The 24,256-nt window shown below is 39.4% G+C and overlaps 1 protein-coding gene across 1 annotated transcript in view; it reads right to left on the bottom strand.

Moving 5' to 3' along the window:
- Ptpn13 (protein tyrosine phosphatase non-receptor type 13) overlaps window positions 1–24,256 on the bottom strand; it is a 161,325-nt gene that overhangs the window by 87,742 nt on the left and 49,327 nt on the right. The window contains 5 exon segments of the mRNA XM_040747543.1: window positions 877–1,431; window positions 13,830–13,917; window positions 16,376–16,561; window positions 18,218–18,283; window positions 22,519–22,697. Of these exon segments, the coding sequence (XP_040603477.1) occupies window positions 877–1,431; window positions 13,830–13,917; window positions 16,376–16,561; window positions 18,218–18,283; window positions 22,519–22,697 (1,074 nt within the window).

Below are 24,256 nucleotides of genomic sequence, written 5' to 3'. Positions count from 1 at the left end.
GATTTTTTTTGTAAATGACTCAGATATTTTGAAGAGAGCTTTAACACAGAAAGATAAGAATTTACCACATGTGGGATACAGAATGGTAAGAATTTACAGTGTGCTGAATATGGTGGTGTACACCTTTAATACCAGCTCTGGTGAGACAGAGGCAAGCTTATCTCTGAGTTTGAGGCTAGCCAATGTGACACAGTAAGACCATGCTACATATAAACTTATAAAGTTGATTTTATGCTTTTCAAATTAAAAATGTAATAAGTGACTTGTTTAATCACTTCATACTCATTATCTGATTGATTTATTTTTGTTAAGTCCATTTTATAGATGACATAACTCAGACTAAGGAAGGTAACTCATAGACATGAAATGACATAATCAGTTCAAATCTAGACTGACTTTAAATATATACACCTAAGTACCATGATTTGAGAAATGTAGATCTCAAACTTAGGCCTGCCATTGCACCTGTCCTGGAAGCTGGCATTCTGGAGCCCACCTGGTACCAAGCAAGCTCACCTCCCTAGTGTCATGTGACCCACTGCTTTTGAGAAGCACAAGCCAGCCATTCCCTGAGGCCTCCAGTAAGACAGCATAGAAAACTGCCTGGCCCTCGAGGCTCAGAGCTTTAAAGTGAACTGTGGAGTGCGGGGGCATGCTCTAGGGAGGATTTGGGTGGTAGGGAGGACTTCATAGCACACTCTGGGGTTTTTCACTCAAGTGAACATAAACTGTCAGAGAAGTCAATGTAGCCTAGATGCAAAGGCTTGGCAGTGGGAATCAGACTTGTGGATGGTTTAATAACCCTTCTTTGCTTTAAGACACAACCTTAGGTATTTTAATTCACTTTATCTCTCAGACACACACAGAATTACTAACCTTCTACATTCATGGCTTCTCTCAGAACCTGAAGTTTCTTTTGCCTCTCTCGAATTCGGTCCAAAGCACTTGATACTGCAGAGGAAGTTGGTGTTTCCCGAGTGTGATACATTGGCTCCACTTTCTGAGGGCCAAAGACATCCAAGGCAATGCTTCCATCAGAGTACCTGGCCTCTTTCTTTCTGGGAGTGGTTGAAGTCCGTCCTGTTACAGCCTCAGGGTCATAGAGCCTGCCAGTCTCTCGGGGAAAGTCCCTGTCAGTCATACAAAGCAAGTCCATGGACGAAGCCCAGACCTTCTTCTTGGAGAGTGCGTCAATTCCGGGGACCTTTTTTTGTGGACTGCTAGTTTTGAACTGGTAAGGGGAGGAGACAGTCCCAGAATCTTCAAGCCTGGAGTTATTATCAGATGGGATATCCTTGAAACAATCTTCCTCATCTTGTGTGTCTCTGATGGACAGAAATCCCATAGACTTACTAAGCCCTTTGTTAAGAAAAGTCTGATGAGAGAATGGAGCCTTGTGTGTGTCTAGAACATCAGAAGTGGAACTTCTTCCTGGAATGATAAGAATCTATCAGGTATGTGCAGAATCTTTAGAAAATCAGCTAGAATGTAACCCACTACTGATAGAGAAAGTGCCGCCGGCTCCCTAAATTATCCACGTGGAGGACCAGAGGGGAAATGACGACGGTAATTGTGAGAGTGGAAGCAGAGTGTATAAATTCTTGACTCCAACGTCTCTTCTTTTGCTTTGCTTTGGCATTACTGGGGATTGAAACTAGGCCCTCGTGCATGCAAGAACTCTGCCACTGAGCTATGCCTGCATCACAACGCCTCATACAAACACCGAAAATAATACATTGAACATACACTTTTGAGTAGTATTATTTCAGTCCTCAGAAACAAAGTACTTGGTTTCAAAGTGAAGATAAAAGTTGTTAATAGCATCTAATTTTGTAGAACAGTAATTACTCATGAAATTATTGGGGATAATATAATCTATACTATAGATTAACTATAGATTAAACTATAGATTAACTATAGTTTAATCTATAACTATAGATTAAAACTACATTTTAACTTCTAAAAATGTAACTTGAAGCATGTTTCAAAGGTAAAAATTCCTGGCACATTCTTATCCTTTAAATAAATATTTAATTGAAGAAACAGAATTCTTTTTTTTCTATCTCAAAATATTTATTATATTTATTATAATTCTTTTGCATACATACCCAATAGCAATACTGCTGAATCATATAGAAGTTTTGCAAAAAATAATCTTCCTATTGTGGTTGTGTCACTCTACATTCTCAATAGTAGACAGATTATTCCATGTCTATCCTAGCATTTATCTTTTAGAAAATAATATCCCTTAATATATGTGAAGTGATATACATTATTATCTTTCATCTATTTCTCCCTGATGATTAAAGATAGTGAATCCCTTTTCATATATTTGCTGAGAAACAGAATTATTTGTATTCTGCAAAGGAAAAAATTTTAACACTTGGAATTATCAAGTTCAAGATTGTACTATAACTAGATATATTTTCAGAAAATTTTACCATGTCTGAAACCCAGATAATTTCTATCTAAATTGCTAATGATACCCAAGTTTTCATGATAGACTATTATAGAGACTAAAATTTCTTCCCTTAGAAATTTTATAAGGAAAAGACAAAAGAGGAATTCTGAACCAGATACTCGAGTAAAGCCAACATTTGGAAACACATTAGAGGATTAGGAAAAAGCAAGAGTAAGCAGGGGTAAGCAGCTGTAGCAGAGGAGCCAGGTGCGAAGGAGAAAGGGAGCCTCACTTTTTGCTAGCTACAACCCCTATTTTAGCTCTGTATTTACAGTTCAATAGAATTAGAGCCAGGTATTTATTCTGCTGGTTTTTAAAGTTTTATGAAGACATATCAGAAATGTCCATTTGGTTATATTAATTCTATGAATCAACAGACTCAACACACAAAATGGTATTTGTCCAGTACTGAAAAAAAATGTGGGAAATATTTTGAAGTTGCTACCTCAGTAGCCCTAAACACTGACAACTTTCCTGGTATATTATGTGACCTCCCTTTGAAAACAAACATGCTGTATAATATGACTGGATTCTTCTTAGTAACAAGAAATTGCTTACAAATTCATCTGAATCTACCAGTTGTCACCTTGAAGTAACACAAATATAGTCTAATCTTTCTCAAAGGACAAACAACCAAGACCAACTCCTCCCATTACATGTTCTTTTAGCTACTGTCTTTCCAGTGCCTCCCTTTCCACTCATTATTTCCCTGCTTTGGTCAGGCTCCAGCTAGCTACTCTGCACCTGGGTGGCTTCCCCATGGCCAAGCTCAGTGACTCTGCTCCAGGTGAAGGTCTGTCAGGGGCTCCCTTTCTCCTTTGCACCTGGCTCCCCTGCTATGGCTGCTTACCCCTTCTTACTCTTGCTTTTTCCTAATCCTTTAATGTGTTTCCAAATGTTGGCTTTACTCAAGTATCAGGTTCAGAATTCCTCTTTTGTCTTTCCCTTATAAAATTTTATTAAGAGCATTTTAAATATTATCTGGATTTGAGAACCACCCCAGTTCACTTTCTTAACAACATCTTTCTGAGGAAGCTCCAGTCTTACACAACTGAACTTCTGTGTGCCTCAGGAGCACCTCTGACTATTCAAGGTTCACTCATCTTGTGTTTTCTGCTCCTGGAGTGACCCATTGCTTTCCAGTCTTTCCTAAGACTGTGAGTGGCACTATTGCCCAACTGATTACTCAAAATGGAACTATGGGCACTGTCCTTAAATGACTCATCTTCCTTACCTCCATCGGCAATTACTGTTTAAATTTGTCAAAGACACCTTGCTTCATGTGTTAATATCCAATTCCTCTGCCATTGCATCATGCCCAATTAATGATGTTGATTGGCTAGATCACTGTTGTGACCCTTAGATTAGCTGCTTCTATCAACTCCTTTTAACACCCAGAATTATCTTCTTACAATGTAAATTCCATCATGTCACTGACCTGTTCAATGAATCATAGACAGCCTATCACTCATGAAATGGAAACCTTCAGGTCTGTCACTTGAATTCTTTACATCTGATATCTATTTCCTAATTTTATCTAAGCCATAGGCTTTTTTAAGTAATGAGTTCTTATACATAAAAATATACTTTTCTGTCTCTTCTTTTCCAGATCTTTCTCATGTCCAGTTTCTTTTCATGTTCATTTTCTTTGCATTCAGCTGCTTTATTTTAATCTTTTTAAAAAATTGATTAACTTATTTATGTGCTTGGGTGTTTTGCCTGTATGTATGTATGAACATCATGTGTGTGCAGTGCCTACAGAGGCCAGAAGAGGTGCTGGATCACCTGAGACTGGAGTTATCAAAGGTTGTAAGCCACAACAGGGGTGCTGGGAATTGAACTCAGGTCCTCTGGAAGAAGCCAGTGCTCTAACTACTGAGCCACCTCTCTAGGCTTCGCATGGTTTTACTTTAAATAGGACTTCCTCAAAGCAGTCAGCCCTCTGTCATCATAATACAAGCAAAACACTTAACAGATGCACTGCTGTCTCTTGGCCTTGTAGGAGGTTAAGTGCATGTCTACATTAGAGCATCAGACAGTTAGTGTTTACTAACAGTACATTAATTTGTCACGGTATCTCCAGAAGCATGTCTTTGCCCGGGCCACACAGGACTAAAGGAACATCGAACTACACGGATTTCAGGAAGCTGCTGATTTACAGGCAGGGCTCTATGGTTGTGATACAGAAATATTTCAGAATACATCTACCAAAGTCAAGAAGTTAAGACCTACATAGGTTATCTTTTAAGACCCTGTCTCAAATAAATAAAAAGTGGGGCTGGTGAGATGGCTCAGTGGTTAAGAGCACTTGCTGCTCTTGCAGAAAACCTGGGTTCAGTTTGCAGTCCCTACCTGGTGGCTCACAACTGTCTATCACTCTGTTCTGGCCTCTGCAGGCACTACACACATGTGATATGTACATATATATATGTATATATATATATATACATATGTGTGTGTGAGCAAAACGTTCATGCACATAAGAAGACAACAGTAGAAGAAGGGACTATGAGGGAGGCAATGGGAAAGGAGGGGGCACCAACTAGGGATGGAAAGGGAAGAGTGATGTAAGACAGGAAAGGAGAGATAAATAACATTATGAGGATTTAAAACACGCAGAAAAATACTGTATAAGCTTACTTAAAATATGTGTATGCATGTATATACTTGTGTATATACATACATACACACATAAATATATGTTTTATGGAGTTATGTCACAGGGGGTCGTGGTGCCCCTCCACCAAAGAGCTATGTAACAAAAATTCCATCATCAGGCATGAATTATTGTTTGAGGGAATACGCGAGTCTCCTAAAACAATATAAGCTATTGTCACTGCCCTTTGTTTCCTTCCAAAAGTTGAAAGTAAGGTCCTATTGCTGAAGACACCACACATTTCAGACACAGGACCTGGAGAAATAAAACTGAACGTGACCTAGGAAGTCCCTCTGAGGACCGGCTTTTACAGTATGGGAAGATGCTATGCAACCTGCCTGGGAAGAGCAGAAAACCTACAGACAAAAGCCTACTGTATAAAGCCTATGAACCTGGCAACTTATCTCCAAAGGTGCAACAGTGGCACTTTCACTGAAGGTAAGCAACAACTGATTGAACTTAAGGCCTGCTTGATGGGAGGGATTCATGCCTGGTACTATAGACAAAGCCAACCACACATGACTGGAGAGGTCATAAACCCTAGAAGAAAACTTACTACTGCCATCTCCTTAAACTTACGCAATTTCAAACTGTAGTCTAAATACTGATTCTTACATTCAGAGGTAAGCGTAGTGCAGCCATCCTCACCCCTCATCGAAGAAGCTTCCTTTATAACAAACCGAAACCACTACAGGGTCCACAGCTGCTCAAGATGCAGAGACTAAGTGTGTCTCTGAGGTGCTCAAGCCCAACCAGTATTGACAATGCAACCCTTAAACCTAAGGCGCAGGAAACATTACAAATGAGGGAGCAGAAATGTTTTAAGAGCCCGGGACCAGGATGCCTACTGCTAGACTAGATAGCACCTGCTAGACAAAATAAGAAATTGAACCAATGAACTCCCAATTATATAGTTGCTTGAACAATTTTGGTATAATGACATCACCAACTGACATATCAACATGGACAATGGGAATTTCACAAATCCTGTCACTCAGTGAAGAACTAACTACAGGTGGTCAATGGGTGATGAGGGGAAAAGTCAGTTTCCTCCAGTGACAAGTTCCCAAAGTTTTCCAATTACAGGTGGTATGTCCTGACATATGAAGACTAAAGGGACTCAATAGATTGTGTGTGTGCACATACGCACATAGCTGTATATATGTAACAATAATTAGAAGAGGTCATAAATTTGGGAGAGGAAGGCAGGAATGAGCTAGAAGCAATGCTCATGTATGAAGTTCTCAAATTAAATGAAAAGCACATTCATACAAATAAAATAAAAACAAATCTTCAAAAGAAAGCAAGAAAATATATAGTGAAAATAAAACAATCTACTTAACACAGTTTGTCACAGTTTTGTTTTGCTCCTCCAAACGTCTAATATAACTATGGTGCAATTTGTTCTTGAAGCTTTCAAATCATATGTCAACATTATAATCACAAACTTATAATGTCATGGCAATTACTTATAAAAGACAATCCTGAGTCAAAATTAAAGCCAATGGGACCACGAAAAAGATGGTGAAATAGAAAGAGGGTCTAAAAAGGGAGAGAGACAGGGAGAGTGGTGACATCTAGGAAACTGGACAGAAAAGGGGAGTGTGAAACAAGGTTTAAAGACATATTTGTCACAAATGATCTAATGGAAAAGGGTAAGAATTACAAAGTTATAAGTTACCAAATTGTTAAAGGAAGAAAAAACACTGTGGATAAAACAAGAAAAACAAAGCTAAGTGTTTTTTTCCCTGCATCTCTTTGTCTGTGACTGGTTTTATTTGAATTTTGGAATAAAAAAGAGACATGTTCTTAGGTAGGTGTGTAGGTATATGGTAAGAAGTCAGATGAGATGTCAGCTGTTCCAAACAATCCATTTTTAAACCAAATATTCCTATCTGGCAGGATTATCATCACATTCTATCATGTTAATAATGCTCTCACTATCTTCAACTGCACACCCAGACACATAATTGCCTGATTTACACATTACAGGGTGTGTAAAATAAAAGACATTTCTTTATGTAAAATAAAAGATGTAATATAAAATAATAAGAACTCTGAAAATCACAAATATTAACTCAAGAAAGTAAGGGCATAATAAAACAGCATAGTTACTTTATGTTCCTAGGGCACTAGGGAAAAATCCATCAATCTAGAACTTAAAATGTGAGTTGAAATATAGAACCTAGCCATATTGGTGAAAAGAAACCTTGAATTCAAGGCTAGTGCTGATTAGATGCTTGAATCTGCTGGCCAAAGAGCATGTGCTGCTAACAGCAGTGTGGCATTTAAATATTTGTGCTTGAGACTAAACAAAATATATACCATTTGACTGCTTTCCCCATAGTTCTAAACATGTGTGCAAGCTATTTGAGTTATTTTACCCAGGAAGCAATGAATACCATTGCACGACAGCTGTGACCGCTGCCAGGCATTGATGTCAACACTTGATGAAAGCAATGCCACTGGGGCGCTCTTGATCTTCTGCGGTGGAGTAAATAATGCAAGTTCCCCATCCTGACAGAGGTACTCCTTCCACTGTACCCACAGAGCACACTAGAACGTATTAGGACACTTGTTTCACTGTAAAATGTATACATGATCTCACCTTGTTGATTTAGTCACTTCCATTAGCTTTCCATGCATTTACTCCCAAGCAGAACAATAAGACACTGTGTCTTATTTGTTTTATACTTATAATTCCTTATAAAATAGCTTCCAAAAGAATGATGGTTGTGACTTGATCATAAAACGTTTAAAATCCAGTTTAGGCAACATCACTTAGCAGGAAGACTACTATCAAGAGACTTTGGTTTTAATTCTACTTTCCTAATAAACCCATAAGCTTATGCCAGCCAGCCAATCTCCACGCTTCTCGTTTCCTCCATCTACAACATGTGGGAGTGATTCAACATTCCCTCTTTTCAAGATGGCAGAAGTGAGCTAACCCAGCTGAACTATTCTGAGCCCTTCTGAACTAAGGGGATATAAATTAAAATTTGTCTCTTTTCTAATTCTGTCTTGTTTTTTCCTAGGCATATCATTATTTACCAAGAAGGATTTACAAGGTTTTTTTTTTTAAAGAGAAAACAATGAAACCAGAGACCAGAAGGCTCCCATAAAAATTTTCGATCTATTCTTGAATAGAGGATCATCACACTGCTCCAAATAGGATAAAAGGTAGACTTTACTATCTCTTCAGGAGGCTCTGAGCTCAATTTACAGACCCAGATTATCACCAATTGTAAGCATCCAATTTTACAATGAAACCATTAACACTCTCACGTAGTTTGCTTAAAACCATAGGGAGCAATACGTAGAATGAAGACAAAAACTTTAAGAATATCAGGGAAAATTGACCCTCACCTTTAATCCAGCTCTTAAAAGGCAGAGGCAAGGTGGATCTCTGATTTTGAAGCAAGCCTAGTCTACGAGTGAGTACCAGGACAGATAGGACTACATAGAGAAAACTTGTCTTGAAAGAAAAAACAAACAAACAAACAAACAAAAGATGTAAGACTATAAAAAGTCTTCATGGAGTATATCCCAATTATTTCAATTAAACTGGGAAAAATTCCTTGCAAAGTATACCCTGTTTTAACTGTTTATTATGTGTGCTTTAATATTATCCTTAATTTGTGTCCCATAATTCACCTTTTTCCTCTCACACACAGACTCATAAAGTCACAACACCTCTGGGAAGGGAACTTCAATATTAAAGGAAGCTCCTGAGTCCCCAGCTGTTCTTAACAATGTGCTCAAGTACACAGAAGACAGAAACAGAACCGTACGTACACTTCTGAGTTTCTGAAGCCATCACCACCTATCTGATGGTGTAGGTTTCCCCTGATGCTTGGCAGGAAATGCTTGTGTTTTTTTTGTGTGTATGCCTATTGAAGTCATGCTATCAGTACCTGCAGTATTAAGTAACAAAGCGGGGCAGACAGCCCACCGGTTTAGGACTTCACTCTTGTGACATATTTCAGAAGAAGATGCAAAAGACACCTTTCCAGCTCAGTCACTCACACACAAAATAGTAAGCAGTACTAAATTGGCAACCAAACAACATATACTGGCATTATCTATAAATTGGCTTGCTTTGTTCAACCCAGTTCTGTATTGCACTGCCTGTCCTACTGCTTTCTTTATTGAACACATTGGTCAGGATCCTAATATACTGTAGCACCAGCTATAGACACTTCTAACTGGTGAATACTGCAGAGGATGTTTCACCACAATGTAGGGCTGCAGGGAGAGGGAACAAGATGCCCCAAAGAACATCAGCATCCTAAAAGAGTATCCATTCTTTAACAGCTAATTGCTCTTCAGTCTTGACCTTTGAAGTGAGCGTTTGCCATGGACCACTAGCTGTTGATTGCTTCCGGCTTGCAGGGCCTTTAGAGCACACTTTCACTGCTTCAGACTTGCTGAGGTTTGTAAGACTGAATAAGGAACTTAAAATGGCTCCTGAAAGACCCTTGCTACAGTGTGAGCACTGACCAAGAACATTAGGGGACTCATCCTCCACTATATGCAGCCAAAACAAGGCTGCAATTTCTACTTTAAATGTAACTGAAAGAAATGCATGATTCTATTTTTACTCCAAAATGGAAGCAGAAAAACAACTGGTTTAACCTGAGTGACAAATTGTAATTCTTTACAAATTCTCTTCACTTTAGAGAGATGAGGGATTGTATTCTGACCCAAGTTTTACAGAGTAAATTCAGTATCTATTAAAGATTTGTTAGTCCACACATCATAATTCTGAAGATCTAGTAAGCAATACCACTGAGTGATGTTTAGTATAAAATCAAAGTCATAAATAAAAGGGATCAAAATTGACTTTCAAACTTGTAATGCTTTGTTACAGTAAAAAAAAAGGGTCAAATAGTACAAGCCCAGAAACTGAGACACTTTTTCTTTTTATCCATATCTCACCCAGGGTTTAAAACTGGTGAAATAACAGGAGTCTCATGTGTTTCTTTATGAAAACATTAAAAAGCTATATTATGAAAACAGGGTTCTACTATATTTGGCTGCCTCACATTTTGATAAAATTCTTTCTCATGCTCATACCATTAACAGATACTCACTGAATATTTACAAGAGAAATTGAACGTAATCATCAGCAGATTTTTCTTATGTCCAGGAAGCTAAACTTACATAATTTCTTATTTAAAAACACATAAATAAAGGGCTGGAGAGGTGGCTCAGAGGTTAAGAGCACTGGCTGCTCTTCCAGAGGTCCTGAGTTCAATTCCCAGCAACCACATGGTGACTCACAACCATCTGTAATGAGATCTGGTGCCCTCTTCTGGCCTGCAGGGATACATGCAGACAGAACACTGTATATATAACAAATAAACAAACCTTTAAAAAAAAGAAGTAGCAGCATAAAAACAAAAGCAAACAAACAAAAAACACATAAATAAACTGCTAGTTAGGATATGCTACAGAGTAGATTTAGATTCAGTTGGGTCTCTAGTTGCTACCCCTGGAATACCATAAAACAATTAGTGTCAGAAACATTAAAACTGTGAAATATTGATGGTAATAAAATGTACTGTATTAACATTTCAAAGCCTTTAAAATTTCATAAAGTACACATAGCAGGGTGATCCACAACCCCCCCCCACCCGAATAGACCCTTGATGTATCACACTATTTCTGGGAGGTCTTCGAAGAACACAAACATCTAAAAGAATTAATCATTAATATATTACTTTATATTTATTAAGTCAGCAAGTAGCACATAAAAAAATGTTGACTGTGTAACATGGCCACATAACTGGCAGCAGCAGAGGACAGAGGGCAATCCAGGAAGGCTGGACACAGCACAGGAAAGAGAAGGGGCAGGCAGAGATGGAGGAAATGTAGGGCGGACAGAAAGGAGTGGGAAGACAGAAAAGCAAATCTTGCCAATCTAACGTCTCATCTAAGTGGTCAGTATGAGTCCTCAAAGGAGGTTACTGTGGCTTGCTACTAACACTCAAATATTCTCAATTACTACTCTAAGAAGGACAGTGACCATAACGGATTCTTTGCATGAATGTCCATATGAAATCATAGTTTAAATCCTAATGCAGTGCAAAGAGAAACAAGACTGTTTCCCAGAGAGTATGTCCACATACCTGAGGGACATGAGGACAGCAAAGGAAACATTAGCAAAAAAAAAAAAAAAAAAGAGGATTAAAAATACCTTACTTGCCATCAGGGAATTCTAAAAACTAAGTTGGACACCTGACCTTGTACTTTTTTTTCCTTTATACTTTTTTTCTCTTGAGTTATACATTTTCCCCCACTCCTCTTCCCTCCCACTTTGTACTTTTTATCCACACATAAACAGTAAATAAACTAATAAAAAGCAAATTTACTATCTTGAAATGAAAATTAAGATACTTTTTCAAAAACAATAATAATCTTTACTCATAGCAAATAAAACAAAGCATGAAGAGTGCCATTTAACCAACTAGGAGCACCTCAAAGAATCTTCCATGGGCACACCTGTCCTGTTACTCCCCCATGGGAACACCTGTCCTGTTACTCCCCCATGGGCACACCTGTCCTGTTACTCCCCCATGGGAACACCTGTCCTGTTACTCCCCCATGGGAACACCTGTCCTGTTACTCCCCCATGGGAACACCTGTCCTGTTACTCCCCCATGGGAACACCTGTCCTGTTACACCCCCATGGGCACATCTGTCCTGTTACTCCCCCACAGGCACACCTGTCCAAGAGGCTTCTGAACTCTGAAGTTTTATAAGAAAAGTTTCTCACAAGGTTGTTTTGTTTTTGTTTTTTAAATAAGATAGCTATATGCTGGTTGTCTGGTTAAATAACTGCAAGATCAAAATTAAGGTGCTTTTCATTGTCCTAAGGATATGCTTCCAGTTTTAAAAATGTTAATGCTTTCAGCCAAATAATTTCTGACATGATTATACTACTAATGTGTCTAAAATTTATGTTTTCACAAACTCAAAGGTTTCTTGTAAGTCCCAGGGAGCCGAATTGGACCCACTCAATCAGGTCAGATTAACTCCAGATATTATTCAACCTTTCCCTGGTCCTGGGACTCCCTTCCCTCATCTTGGGACCCCCACAGGAACCCCTTCCTTATCTCACAATCTTCCCCTTATAAATACCAGGACCTAAGAAAAAAAAGTTTTTCTCTAAACTTGACCTTGTCCTCTACTCTCCCAATATCTTTCCAGGTCTACAGAGGTGACAGAGTTCCATACAGCCTGGACTTTGATGAAGCAACCAGCTACCCCAGGACGTGGCAGCATCCCAACTTTCTCAGGTTCCTCAAAGATGGTCAATGTGTCAGCAGGAAGCAGTCTTGAGAACTCAACGCCCTTGCCATGCCTAACTCCCCCTCTTTTTAATAATAAGAGGTGAGATTATTGGAACCAGGTATTATGCTGACCCCACCCACTGACAATGGTGGGACAAGGGTATCTGCATTCAAGCAGATACTTAGGCAGTTCAAAGGACCCTGTGTTATGTGGTCATGCCATAGCTACGTCACTCATTACGGGACTGCACAAGGACTCAGTATGCACGTGCAAGCTTCCCCTTTTAAGTGTGCACCTCCACATGTTCTCTCTCTGTCTCTGTCTCTCTCTCTCTCTCTCCTCTCGCTCTCCCTTCTCCACTTCTTTCTCTCCCCCTCCTCCCTTCTCTTCTTCCCTTTCCCTTCAATAAACTTCACATGGTTAATGAAAGAAAAAAAGTTAGAAATGCTATTTTCTAATTGATGTTATTAGACTCCATACATTAGAACATGTCCTATTTGAATATGTTTGTCATTTTTATTTCAAACAAAATATTCTTGCTAGTGTTTGTTATCATGACTTTCAATAATTCTTGATGAGAAATAAAAAGAAAATAACAAATATAATCTATAAAACCAAAATTCAACTTATATAAAAGCCAAGCCTGATTCTTAGCACTTTAAAAAAAATTCATTTCTGCCAGACAGTGGTGGTGAATGCCTTTAATTCCAGCACTAGTGAGGCAGAGGCAGGTGGATCTCAGTGAGTTCAAAGACAACCTGGTCTACAGAGTGAGTTCCAGAACAGCCAAGGCTACACAGAGAAACCCTGTCTCAAAAAAATTTTTAATCCTAATTTTATATCTACTTTTATCTCAAATATTTAAAATTTCCATTAATTTAAAAAGTCCATTACATAATTATAGATTCATATTACATGTTACTAACAAATAACCAATCACCATTCGTTTTTATTTAGCAAGCATCCTACAACCGATGGCAGTATTTGACAAATGCAAATTATGACATACTTACTTGTGAAATCAATTTAGTGATTAGCACTTTAGTGATTAGCATTAAAAGAGAACTAGAAAACACCAGCGTGAAGTAAGAGCTGTACTGCCGGTGCTCTTGTTCAGTGGTGTCAATGTTCACAAATACATGTATGTGCTCATCTGGTCATGGTTTCACCTGACTTTAATAAATAACACCTTTATAACGTAAACAAATGATGGCTCTGACAGTTAAGGTTTTTACATACTGTAATGTTTATTTAGTACTGTCCCGATGTTTTTCTCTGCTCCTGGCTTCCACTCTGCATCCTTATATTCTCATGAGCCACAGTAGGGACTGATTGGGTTTCTAAGCTAGGAAGCACATTTTCACAGACAAGAGAGTAAGATTAAGGTCTAGAAAGGTCCTATCAACAGGCTCTTACCTGTGGGTAATCCTTTGCCTCTCAGCCGGTCTCGAATAGCCTGGCTTCGATCAGGTTTTTGCTCACTGCTACAGGACAGCTGATCCGTCTGTACACAGGTAATCAAAAATCAAGTTTGATAAAATAATCTCCCCCTTTTGTCAGTGGCCACCCACAGAATGGCACCTTAGCCAGTCTTGAGGGCTTAGCACAAAGAGAGTCCACAGCTGACTGGAATTTTATGGCCTGGATGAGACTCGTGGGGAGTAGCACTGGCCAGTCCATCACAGGATGATAAAGCAGCAGAGTGTGTTACCTGGGGTCTCAGGGAAGATGAGCCCCTAATGAAAGCAGTGCTGAGGAATTCATTCCTTCTCTTCTTGATAACTATTGTCATCTCTCAGAGCAGACATACAATTTTAAAGCTGTGCTAATGTTGTATTATAAAACTTCCTCTGGTTGCAGTTATCAATTGAGCATAACAGTTTAAGTTAGTGTAGAAGTAATTTCCTAGATACAGTCTGCCAGAATTACATAGTCTGCTAAATTTTTAAACTGGATATTCTGACAATTTAAATTGATGTCCCATGAACTCCTCTTTATAACAAAATGTTTCACCGCTCCGAAATTTCAGTGACATTAATTAATCATGGATAGTTATATAAAATGATCGAAAACTAGGTCATACTCTTTGTTATATAGGATAAAGAGTTAGAGGATACTGGTTTATTCAGACAACAAAAACCAGGATAAATACACATTAAAACTGAAAACAGAATGGTGATGCTCAGTTAAGTGTAGTCAGTGTGGTCATGGACATGTGTCCACGCTTGTATCTACGTATACACATTTTAATATTTCTCCATCACAGAACTTCATAAGTAGATTAAAATTCTGTCTCAGGTAGCACAGTCACGGTTCAACACATTTTATTTCATATTTAAGAGAAGACTTAGATGGAAGTGTTTCTGAAATGATGCTGTCCTTGAGTTGCATAACTGGCATCAGCCAAGATCACACCACACTGTTGGTAACAAGAAATCATTGAATATTATACATACTTGTGAATGTCTGCTTTGAGGCAGCTGTTAATAACAACTCCGTTTAGTGAACCATTAATATATGCCAGGCACTGTGTAGTGCATTATGAGTGTTATATCTGATCTTCAAAACAACCTTGAGTGGTATATCCCATTCTTATTTTCATAACGATTACAGATTCTCTGAAATAGCAATGCCACAGGTAGAGGTATCCAGAGGAAGCTCAGTTACCTTCACAACTGTCTGAGGTAACATGCACAGATGCTCTATAGCAATGATCATATTTTATAGTTGGTCAAAATTAGTAAATATATTGTAAGACTAGAAGAACCAAGGCACTGGAGCTGGCCTGGTGACTGACTCACAGCTGATTAATCTTAAATGCTACCACAATGGCCACTGGAAGCAATAACAGCTGCGTAAGTAGGGAAGGAACAGCAAGGCCTTGGGATCAGAGACTCGCAGCTTTTGACTATGTCTCTATTATGTATCACACCATGTTTTAGCGGCTTTAGTTTTGTTTTTCAAATGAACGTATAGAACCAAGACAAACAAATTAAGTAAAATGGAAGTAACCACAGGGAGAGAATTCCATCCATCAGCCCCATTACCTACATGCCTTCCCATCACACAATCTCCATGTTTACTAGGAGACAGCTCACATTGTATTTAGGAGAACTCTGAGCCCATTCCTCACCAAATGGCAAAGTGTGTGTAATGTGTACATATTCCATTCACCAGGCAGCATCCATGTTAAGATGGAGGAACTAAACCCTCCTAAGAACAAGGAATTATGAGGAAGCCACAAAGAACACTGTGACAGCATAAATCTGGGGCCCAGAGAGAGAACGGACAACACTGAAGGACCATATCATGGTAAAAGTGGGCAAGTATATATGTCGATCAAAAAGCCAAACACCAATGACAGTCCCAGCCAGAGAGAAGAGGAAAGAACAGCTTAAGGGATGAAGAGCAGAGGAGGGATTATTAGATGTGGATTTTATTCTTCAGTTCTTTACATTCTGGATGAGAGAAAGGAGGCACCCATGTGCCAGGCAAGAACAGACCATGATCCCTTCCCACCAGAGAATGTGGAGAAGGCTGAGAATTACACGGGGTCCTGACAAACGAGGGGCAAGAAAGAGGTCTACACATAGGAGGTACATTAAGTATTTCTGACACTCATTTTGTATGCCAGCGTGTTTCCTCAAGAAGATTACAATGATCTGCTAAGAGCTCTGTGAGTAAAGATCACATGGGGGAAAGTAGGAAGGACAGATGACTCCCAGCGTGAAAACACTAGTCTTTTCTAAAATAAAGTACTTACAAAAAAAAGATGGCTTTCATAAAATGTGGGAAACTAACTGCAATCTAAATTTTAAATTACTATCTGGAGTAAACAATTAACTTTAAAATAATTCCATTTTTGTACTTAATTTTGAAAAACTGCTATTATGTATTTAAAGAAAACTTGATATTACTGAATTTCAAAATATGAATGTTTTTAAGTGAGAACTATATCTTACCCCAGAAATATTTCCCAGAACCAGCTTTACCAACTGCTTTACATAGGAAAACGAAGGTGCACAGTTGCTATTCCTGATGTGGGCACTGCAGGCATCCAGAACAGTCCGCACCGACACCCGGGCGTAGATGACATCCTCACACATGCCTAGCAGAATGCTGTTGAGATGGTCTCCCAGCTTGATGGGCTAAGGTGACAAGGAAAACCACATGAAGAAGCTAAGTAGATCCCCCACAAGAAAAGCCTCAGGAACACAGCATACGCCAGGAGGAAATGGATTCTTTTTGATTGCAATTATGTCTTGCTCACCTGTGTGACCCAAAAACCTATATTAACATAAGGAGGTTAACATGTCTTCCTAGATATAAAATGTGATTTTAAAAAAATCTGCTGATTTTGTGATAAAGAAGAGGTGGGTTCTGTTTCTGATTTTGTTTGACAGGGTCTTACTGCACAGTCCTGGCTGACTTAGAACTTTCTGTATAGACCAGGCTGGTCTTGAACTCACAGAGACTCCAGCCTCACCTCTCAAGTGCTAGGATTAAAGGTATGTTCCACCATGTCTGGCAGAAGGGGAATTCTTCAATACTTAAAAACACTGAGAAACAGGGGCAGTGTTTCAATAGCCAGTGTTCAATAAGATATATTTTTTCTATGTAATTTGATATTTTATGATAAGGTAGAAGTCCAGATATTGAAATGACTCAAGAGCAGCTAAGTGAAGTGGGAGTCTCATTAATCTTATAAAACAGAAATCAGAATGTGAAATTATTTTTGTTAATTAAAATGAATTTTTAAGTTTATACATACAAATTGCTAATAAGCTTATAAAAATGGCTGTCTTTATTATTAATCAAGAAATAACAAATATGAAAATGCACTGCTGGGCTGGGGATGCGGCTCACTGTAAAATACTTGCCTGGAACGTGTGAGGTCCTAGGTTCAATCTCCGGTACCCCCAAATAAGCAATTAACAAACTCTAATAAAGTACATACTGGCCAGCCACTGCCATGCATGCCTAGCTCTAACCAAGGCTTCTGGGTAACACTGACATCTCAGCTAAGATGCCATCTCCTTTAAAAACCTATGCTAAATCTGAGGTCTAACCAGAAGACCCGCCATGTTCTGTTTCCTAACAGAGCATTCATTACATCATGTTGTAATTACCTATTTAGTTGTTTTTATCCTCCAGTTGATTCCACATGTGTGGCCAACAGCAGGCCTGAAGTCTAGTGTTTTGTCTGATACAAGATATACATATTAAATATTTGCAAATTAATGTTAAGCATTTCTAAAATGGTAGTGATTTATGATCATAAAGTATGACTTTATATTATTTTATATCATTGATACTGCCTTCCCTACCACAGGCCACCTGGGACAGAGGCGCCATCTCCCTGACACCAGCTGAGTCAGGGATGAGGGGGAGTGGGGGCTGGCTATTTCCCAGTGACAGACTGACTGGGACAGAGGTGCCACCTCTGCCACCATAGACAGAATGGGACAGCATTGCTACCCTCACTCCTGTTAGTGCAAGATTGACACATCGGACATTTAAATACTGCTCCTAAATCAGTAGCTAGTAAGAAATAAAAGCATTCTCCTATTCGTCGACTTATACTTCTGGAAGAGCCCAGCCCCATCTCACAAGCTGGGTTGCTGAAATCTAGGCAGTGATTGCCATGATTCAAAGTATGTTCACTAGCACTCATTGTTAGTTCATTCTGACACTCTGACTGTACAGATGTGAGCTCTCTGCAAACAACACATAATCACAACAAAGGGCCCTGTAAAAAGTGTAAACTTATTAATACGAGATCACAAATGTGATGCTTCACTTACCTGGCTCTGAGGCACTTCATGATCAGCCCCCCAATACAATGTCATTCCAAGAGAATAAATATGGATCTAGGAATAGAATTTTGTACAAAAATCACTTCAAGGTAAAATAAAAAAATTAGCAATTACTATGCTTTCTTTGCTACAAAGGAAATATAACATACAAAATTTTCCATCTTACATAAAAGCATAGAAGAGTTTAAAATTAAAAATCAGAGTGGCACTGATTAGATTAGACATACAATCCCATCCAAACAGAGTCTACTTTCAAGGAGTAGTCATTTTGTTAGTTTTTACTTAGTGTCTTCATGCAAACTTAAGCAAATTTGAACATATATTCCTAATACTTTTACATAACACTTAAAATGTACTCTATGCCTTGCTTCCCCCTAACCCCACCCCATTCCCACCAGAGACAGGGCTTCTCTGTGTAGTTCTGGCTGTCCTGGAACTTGATCTGTAGACCAGGCAGTTCTTGAACTCTGCCTACTTCTGCCTCCCCAGTCTGGGATTACAGGTGTGCACCGCCTTGCCCAGCAAGCTTTGCATTTTTAATTTACCAGTATAAATGTGTCTGTGTTAACTGTTGGAGAGCTTATCCCTTTTTACTGTGTCTATAGTAGTATTATTTACTAAGAGTTTCCCAAACTTTATGTTACATGTTTCAGGAAACATTATTTTTTGAATGCAGGTATTTCTCTTGAATTGGTTATAAAATTATGTGAAAGTTGTACCTGAATACAACCCTCAATGCACACACATGAACACTGGTGCACACAAACACAGAGTGAGAGAATCATATTTCCCCATACAGAAATTTTATCATTTTCATTTCAACTAGCAACATAGAGGAGTTTCCACATTAGAGTTTTGCCCGCTGAAAAGTGAGGGGGAGTCTAACTGGAGTTTTTATTAGCATACTTTGGGTGGGAGAGGAAGAAGAAGAGGAAGCAAAGGACTTTTTTGTCATTTGCTCAAAAATAACCAATCGTGATGCTGACAGGATGTTTCATGGGAAAGGCTGGAGAGGGGAACAAGGGGTGGTGGTGGTGTTGGGAACCTTACTGATGGGCATGTGTGGTCGTCTGAAGGAGGCAGAAGATATAGCATCCATGTACTAGTAAGGGATCCTAAGAAAAGTGTGCCTGCATATTCTGCTGCTGCTGCCCTTGCTGCCCCAGACTCTGTGGCAGTGGATCTCAACCTTCTCAATGCTGCAACAAATGCTTTAATACAGTTGCTCACGTTGTGGTGACCTCCAACTAGAAGATTGTTTTTGCTGCTAGTTCATAACTGTAATTTTGAGACTGTTATGATTCATATTGTAAATATCTGATATGCAGGAAATCTGATGAGACCCCCAAAGTGGTGAAGACCCACAGGTTGAGAACCAGTGCTCTAGATTCTTCAGCCTTCCAACACACTCTACATACCACCGACTATCCCAGAAAATTAACCCTGGGCTGAGGTCGCTGAGGGAACCAGATCTGTGGACTGAGCAACCACCAGGTTCTCCGCATCTCCAGTGTACAGATGCCCCTGGCTGGGTTCCCAGCCTCTACTGTGTGTAGAGCAATCTAGTAAGTAAGCCCCCCTTTCTGATAGATACACATCTTATGGGCTCTGTTCTCCAGAGAGTCCTGCCTAACATCATATGAGGGTTTTAATTTCTAGGGGATTTTTTTTGGGGGGTGGCTTTACGTCAGCTTTTTCTTATTTTATTGCCTGTATTTAGTTGGTTCCTGTTTTTTAAACTTTGTTTTTAAATTCTGTAACCTGTTTCCAGTTCTCTTTTTAGAAAATGGTGGAAAAACAATCTATGTGCAAATAAAATATTGACATTATTCTTACAATGTCACAACACTTTAATCTATTTCTTATATTGTCACCTAAATTTGTTCCCAGTTTATAGATTAGAAAACCTGCTCCATTTTCAATACTTCCAACTTTTTTTTTTAATTCTAAATTCTCCTTAATGACTTTCACATTCCCTCTGACTAGCTTCCAGCTCAATTCTACAGTCAAACTTCTAGGCTTCCTTTCTGCTGGGACTATGTCCACTGGAACTATTTCAGCACCTGGACTGGCATTTTCTTTTCATTCTCTTTTCCACTCGTGTGTGTGTGTGTGTGTGTGTGTGTGTGTGCGTGCGTGCGTGCGCGCGCACGCGACAGAGAGACAGAGACAGACAGACAGAGACCAAACTTTCCTTAGGCACTATTTATTTCACTGACTTTTTTTTCTTTGTCAATAAAAACGTCCACTAGTGGTTAAGTCAGAGATGATTTTTTAAATTATATATATCATATAAACTCTTTGACACAGGCTGACACACTGTCTCAGAGATGACACAGGTAATTTCATTTGTATCTCAAGTGAAGCAGTTAGTTAATATTTCCTTGTGGCACTGACAGCCTGCCTTACATCTCTGAGTGCACTTCTCAACAACTAGCAGAAGGTATTGACTGTATGTCTGCTGAGTTCAATGCAATGAGGATGAGAGTCCAGACAACACCACACAATCTGTTCATGTCATATCTCTTCAGCCGCATTTCAAGAGGCTATGCACAGGGTCTTTTCAAAAGCTTCACATAAAGTATAAAAGATTAATTTGTTTTCATTTGTGATTCTTTTAGATGTGCTAGTGCTTTAAGATTACTGTATTCACTTTTTTGGGGGGAGGGGGGCTCGAGACAAGAGTTTCTCTGTGTAGCCTCAGCTGTCCTGGAACTCATTCTGTAGACAAGGCTGGTCTTGAACTCACAGAGATCTGCCTGCCTCTGCCTCCTGGGTTTTAGGGTTATAGGCATGTGTCACCACTGCACTGTCTGTACTTTTTAATGCGTCAAGTAGCTTCTTTTTCTTTTTCATAATTTTAACTTTTTTAAATTTTTGAAGTTTTAATAAAACTTCCTTCCTTTTTTTCCCCTCCAAAGTCTGGCATACATTCCTCACCCATTTCCTTTTAATTCATAGCCTCTGTTGTCACAATTATTACATCTGTATTCCTAAACAGAGCCTGCTGGTCCATATCATGTTACTTGTACGTTTTCAGTTGGCACTGGACAGTCAATTGGTGTGTTCTTCCCTGGGGAATACCACCTCTCCTGCTCCCTGCTTTACTTAGTGGCCGCAGTTCTTTGTGCAGGGTTGAGGCCTACTCCATCTACTTTAGCATGCCCACTGGAGTCAACCTTCTGTTGGTCTGAGTAAGAGAAACATGTTCAGGCTAGCCTGAAACTCACTAGGTTGCCTAGGGTGGCCTCAAACTTAGAGCAATTCTCCTGCCTCAGCCTCAAGGCTAAGATTACAGGTGACAATTTCTCTAGCAGCAAATTCCCAGGTAATGGTGATGTTGCTAGTGATGCATGTGTGTCACAGGAGAGAAATCACTGGTACAGAACACGGGGAACATGGTATCAAGTGGGACAAATAGCACTCTTTTTTGTAACATTCCACTGAGAAAACAAGGCCCAAACTGTAAGTGCATGAGGGCACCCGGGGGATGCAGTGTTACTAGCGGCTTCGGGTCCAGTGTCAATCAGGTGATGCCGGTGGACTGAGAGCAGCGGTGGCCTAAGTGGGAGCCGTCACTGATAGACCAAGACAACAAGGACGCACCAAGACCTTCTCTATCCTTATGTACTTCCCACAAATGAACAGACCACTTCTCTCATTTACAAGGAAAAGAAAAATCTATATTTTCATTGGAAAATTTTCATTCACCTCTGATTTTTTCAAAACCCTATTATAGTTAACATAGTGCTTTATATCTGTCTACACGCATGGTTTCCACTATGTCTGCTTCAGTTCAGTACATCTGCACTTCAGGGTCCACATCTCCAGTCTTGTTCCTGGCCGATCCACTCCGTCACCTTGGATCAGCATTTTGAAAACATGTGTCATTTTGTCCCTTCCTGCTTAAAATTACATGGCTTCTCTGATTTCCTTGCATGAACTATACATCCTCACCTGGCCTTCAGGGGCTTACTGTGTCCACCTTATCTCTGGTCAGACTATGTCACAGTGCATGCGTCAGCCATCAGAATTTATTTACGATTCACTTTTTAAAATATTTTTCTCCAAAAAAATATTTTTTTCTGGTCAATATCTTGTCCTGAGTTTATCTTTTTATCTCTCTCTCTCTCTAAAATTCTGAATTATTTATATATAAATCTTAAACATATGATTATTTTAAATTCAAAGGATTTTTCCATGGACTGAGTAAGGGCAGTCCATTGTTTTGACCTGCCCTACTTCTACCAAAATAAACAACAACAACAAAATGAAGACTTAATATTTACCTTTTCAACATCTGAGAGGGAAGTTAGTGAGTGGCTTTGAAGCACTTCTGGTGCAGTGAATGCTCGAAGGTCCTGATTGGAAATGTTTTCATCTGTAAAGGACACACTGCCAGATGGCATCAACAGCAGCGACCATGGAGAGATGATGAAGCCAAGGGCAGCAGGGTCAGCAATGCTCACTGGTTTGTGTAAGCACCAAATAAGAAGAAAAGAAATGGTAAGTGTTTAAAACTACAATTGGAAGACTCTGTAACCACCTCAGCAAATATCCCAGTTCAACTGCATAGACATCAACATGCAGTTTCACCACAGAGTTAATATGGCATCAGAGCAGGAGTCACCTAAACGTAGCTACTATTGCTGTTCACGATAATGCCTTTATTTGGCCTCATCACTTAATATTTGGTCATCAAAGTTAAACCTGGCTCAACTGTTTTAGACTCATACACAGAAATGAGAAAGGGCCATTACTTACCCATTTTTGATTCATCTGAGTACCCAGTGAAAACTCTAATTTCAAGACAAAGTTTATAAACAAAACTTTACGTATAAACTCTAGAGTTCACTGGCCTTCCCATAGCTTATTTTCAGATGTCACATTGGAAGATTAAGAGCACTTGGTTTAGGTAAGTGTTTAGGGTGTGGGGGAGGGGAGAAGCTGAGGCTGAGCATCTTCCTCTATGGCTCTCCTACCCTATTTTTTGAACAGCATCTCTCACTGAACTTTGAGCTCATTGACTGGCTAGTACACCCCAGGCATCTCCTACCTCTGCCTACCCAATGCTGGGATTCCAAGTGCATGTTGCTATACTTGTTTTCACATGACTGCTAGGAGTCCAAACTCAGCTTCTCATGTTTCAGCATTTCACAGGACCATAACAACAGGGAAATCGTGCATATGCTGGTGTCTTTCACATTTACACAAATAAATAAAAATTTAGGCCCATTAGGTGGCTTAGTGAGGAAAGGAGCTTGCTGTCAAGACTCACAAATCGAGGTCAATCCCAGGATTCCATGTGGTGGAAGGAGAGGACCAACTACTGCAAACTGTCCTCTGACCTCCACACATGGGCTATGGCACATGAAAGCACTACGTATACACATAAACACATAAACAGATAAGATATAATTTAAAAACTTCAGCCACTGTACACGTTATTTTCTGTTAAAAGCCTTCTCTTGGTATGAGCAACCAGTACACAAATCAGCTGGAAAATTATTCAACCACAAGGCAAATGTGTTACTCGGAATCTTGAGATGTAGGCGACACAACAAAACAGTCAAAAAATTAATTCTTTTCAGATTATCCATTCAGAAGAAAACATTGGGTGATTGAAGCCAATGCATTAATATCTATGCAAGGAGATAGAACTGTGCAGCCAGGCTGCAGCAGCATGCTGTAAGGCCCCAGACATAGTGATAGCTGCAGCAGCACGTTATAAGGCCCCAGAGGTAGTGGTAACAGAACTTCTGGAAGCTTAGACAGAGTAAGAGCAGGAGCAGAATCTAGATGGCAGTTTTGATTTGAGGGATTGGAAGATGGTGTCGCATCAGCCTGAATAGAGTAAACTATGGATAATAGGCCAGACATGAGAGCTGGAAGGCAGCGGCAAAATGAGAACTCTTCTTTAGGACTTATTAAAGACTTTCTAATGTATTCAAGTGGACACTTCAAGTAGGCAGCTGGATTTGGAGTGTGGGGTAAAGTCAGGGCTGGACATAAGTTTCTGGGAATTGT

This window comes from Mesocricetus auratus, unplaced genomic scaffold, assembly GCF_017639785.1.
Source record: "Mesocricetus auratus isolate SY011 unplaced genomic scaffold, BCM_Maur_2.0 Super-Scaffold_100006, whole genome shotgun sequence".
Taxonomy (NCBI): Eukaryota; Metazoa; Chordata; class Mammalia; order Rodentia; family Cricetidae; genus Mesocricetus; species Mesocricetus auratus.
This window is presented reverse-complemented; position numbering and strand designations above follow the sequence as displayed.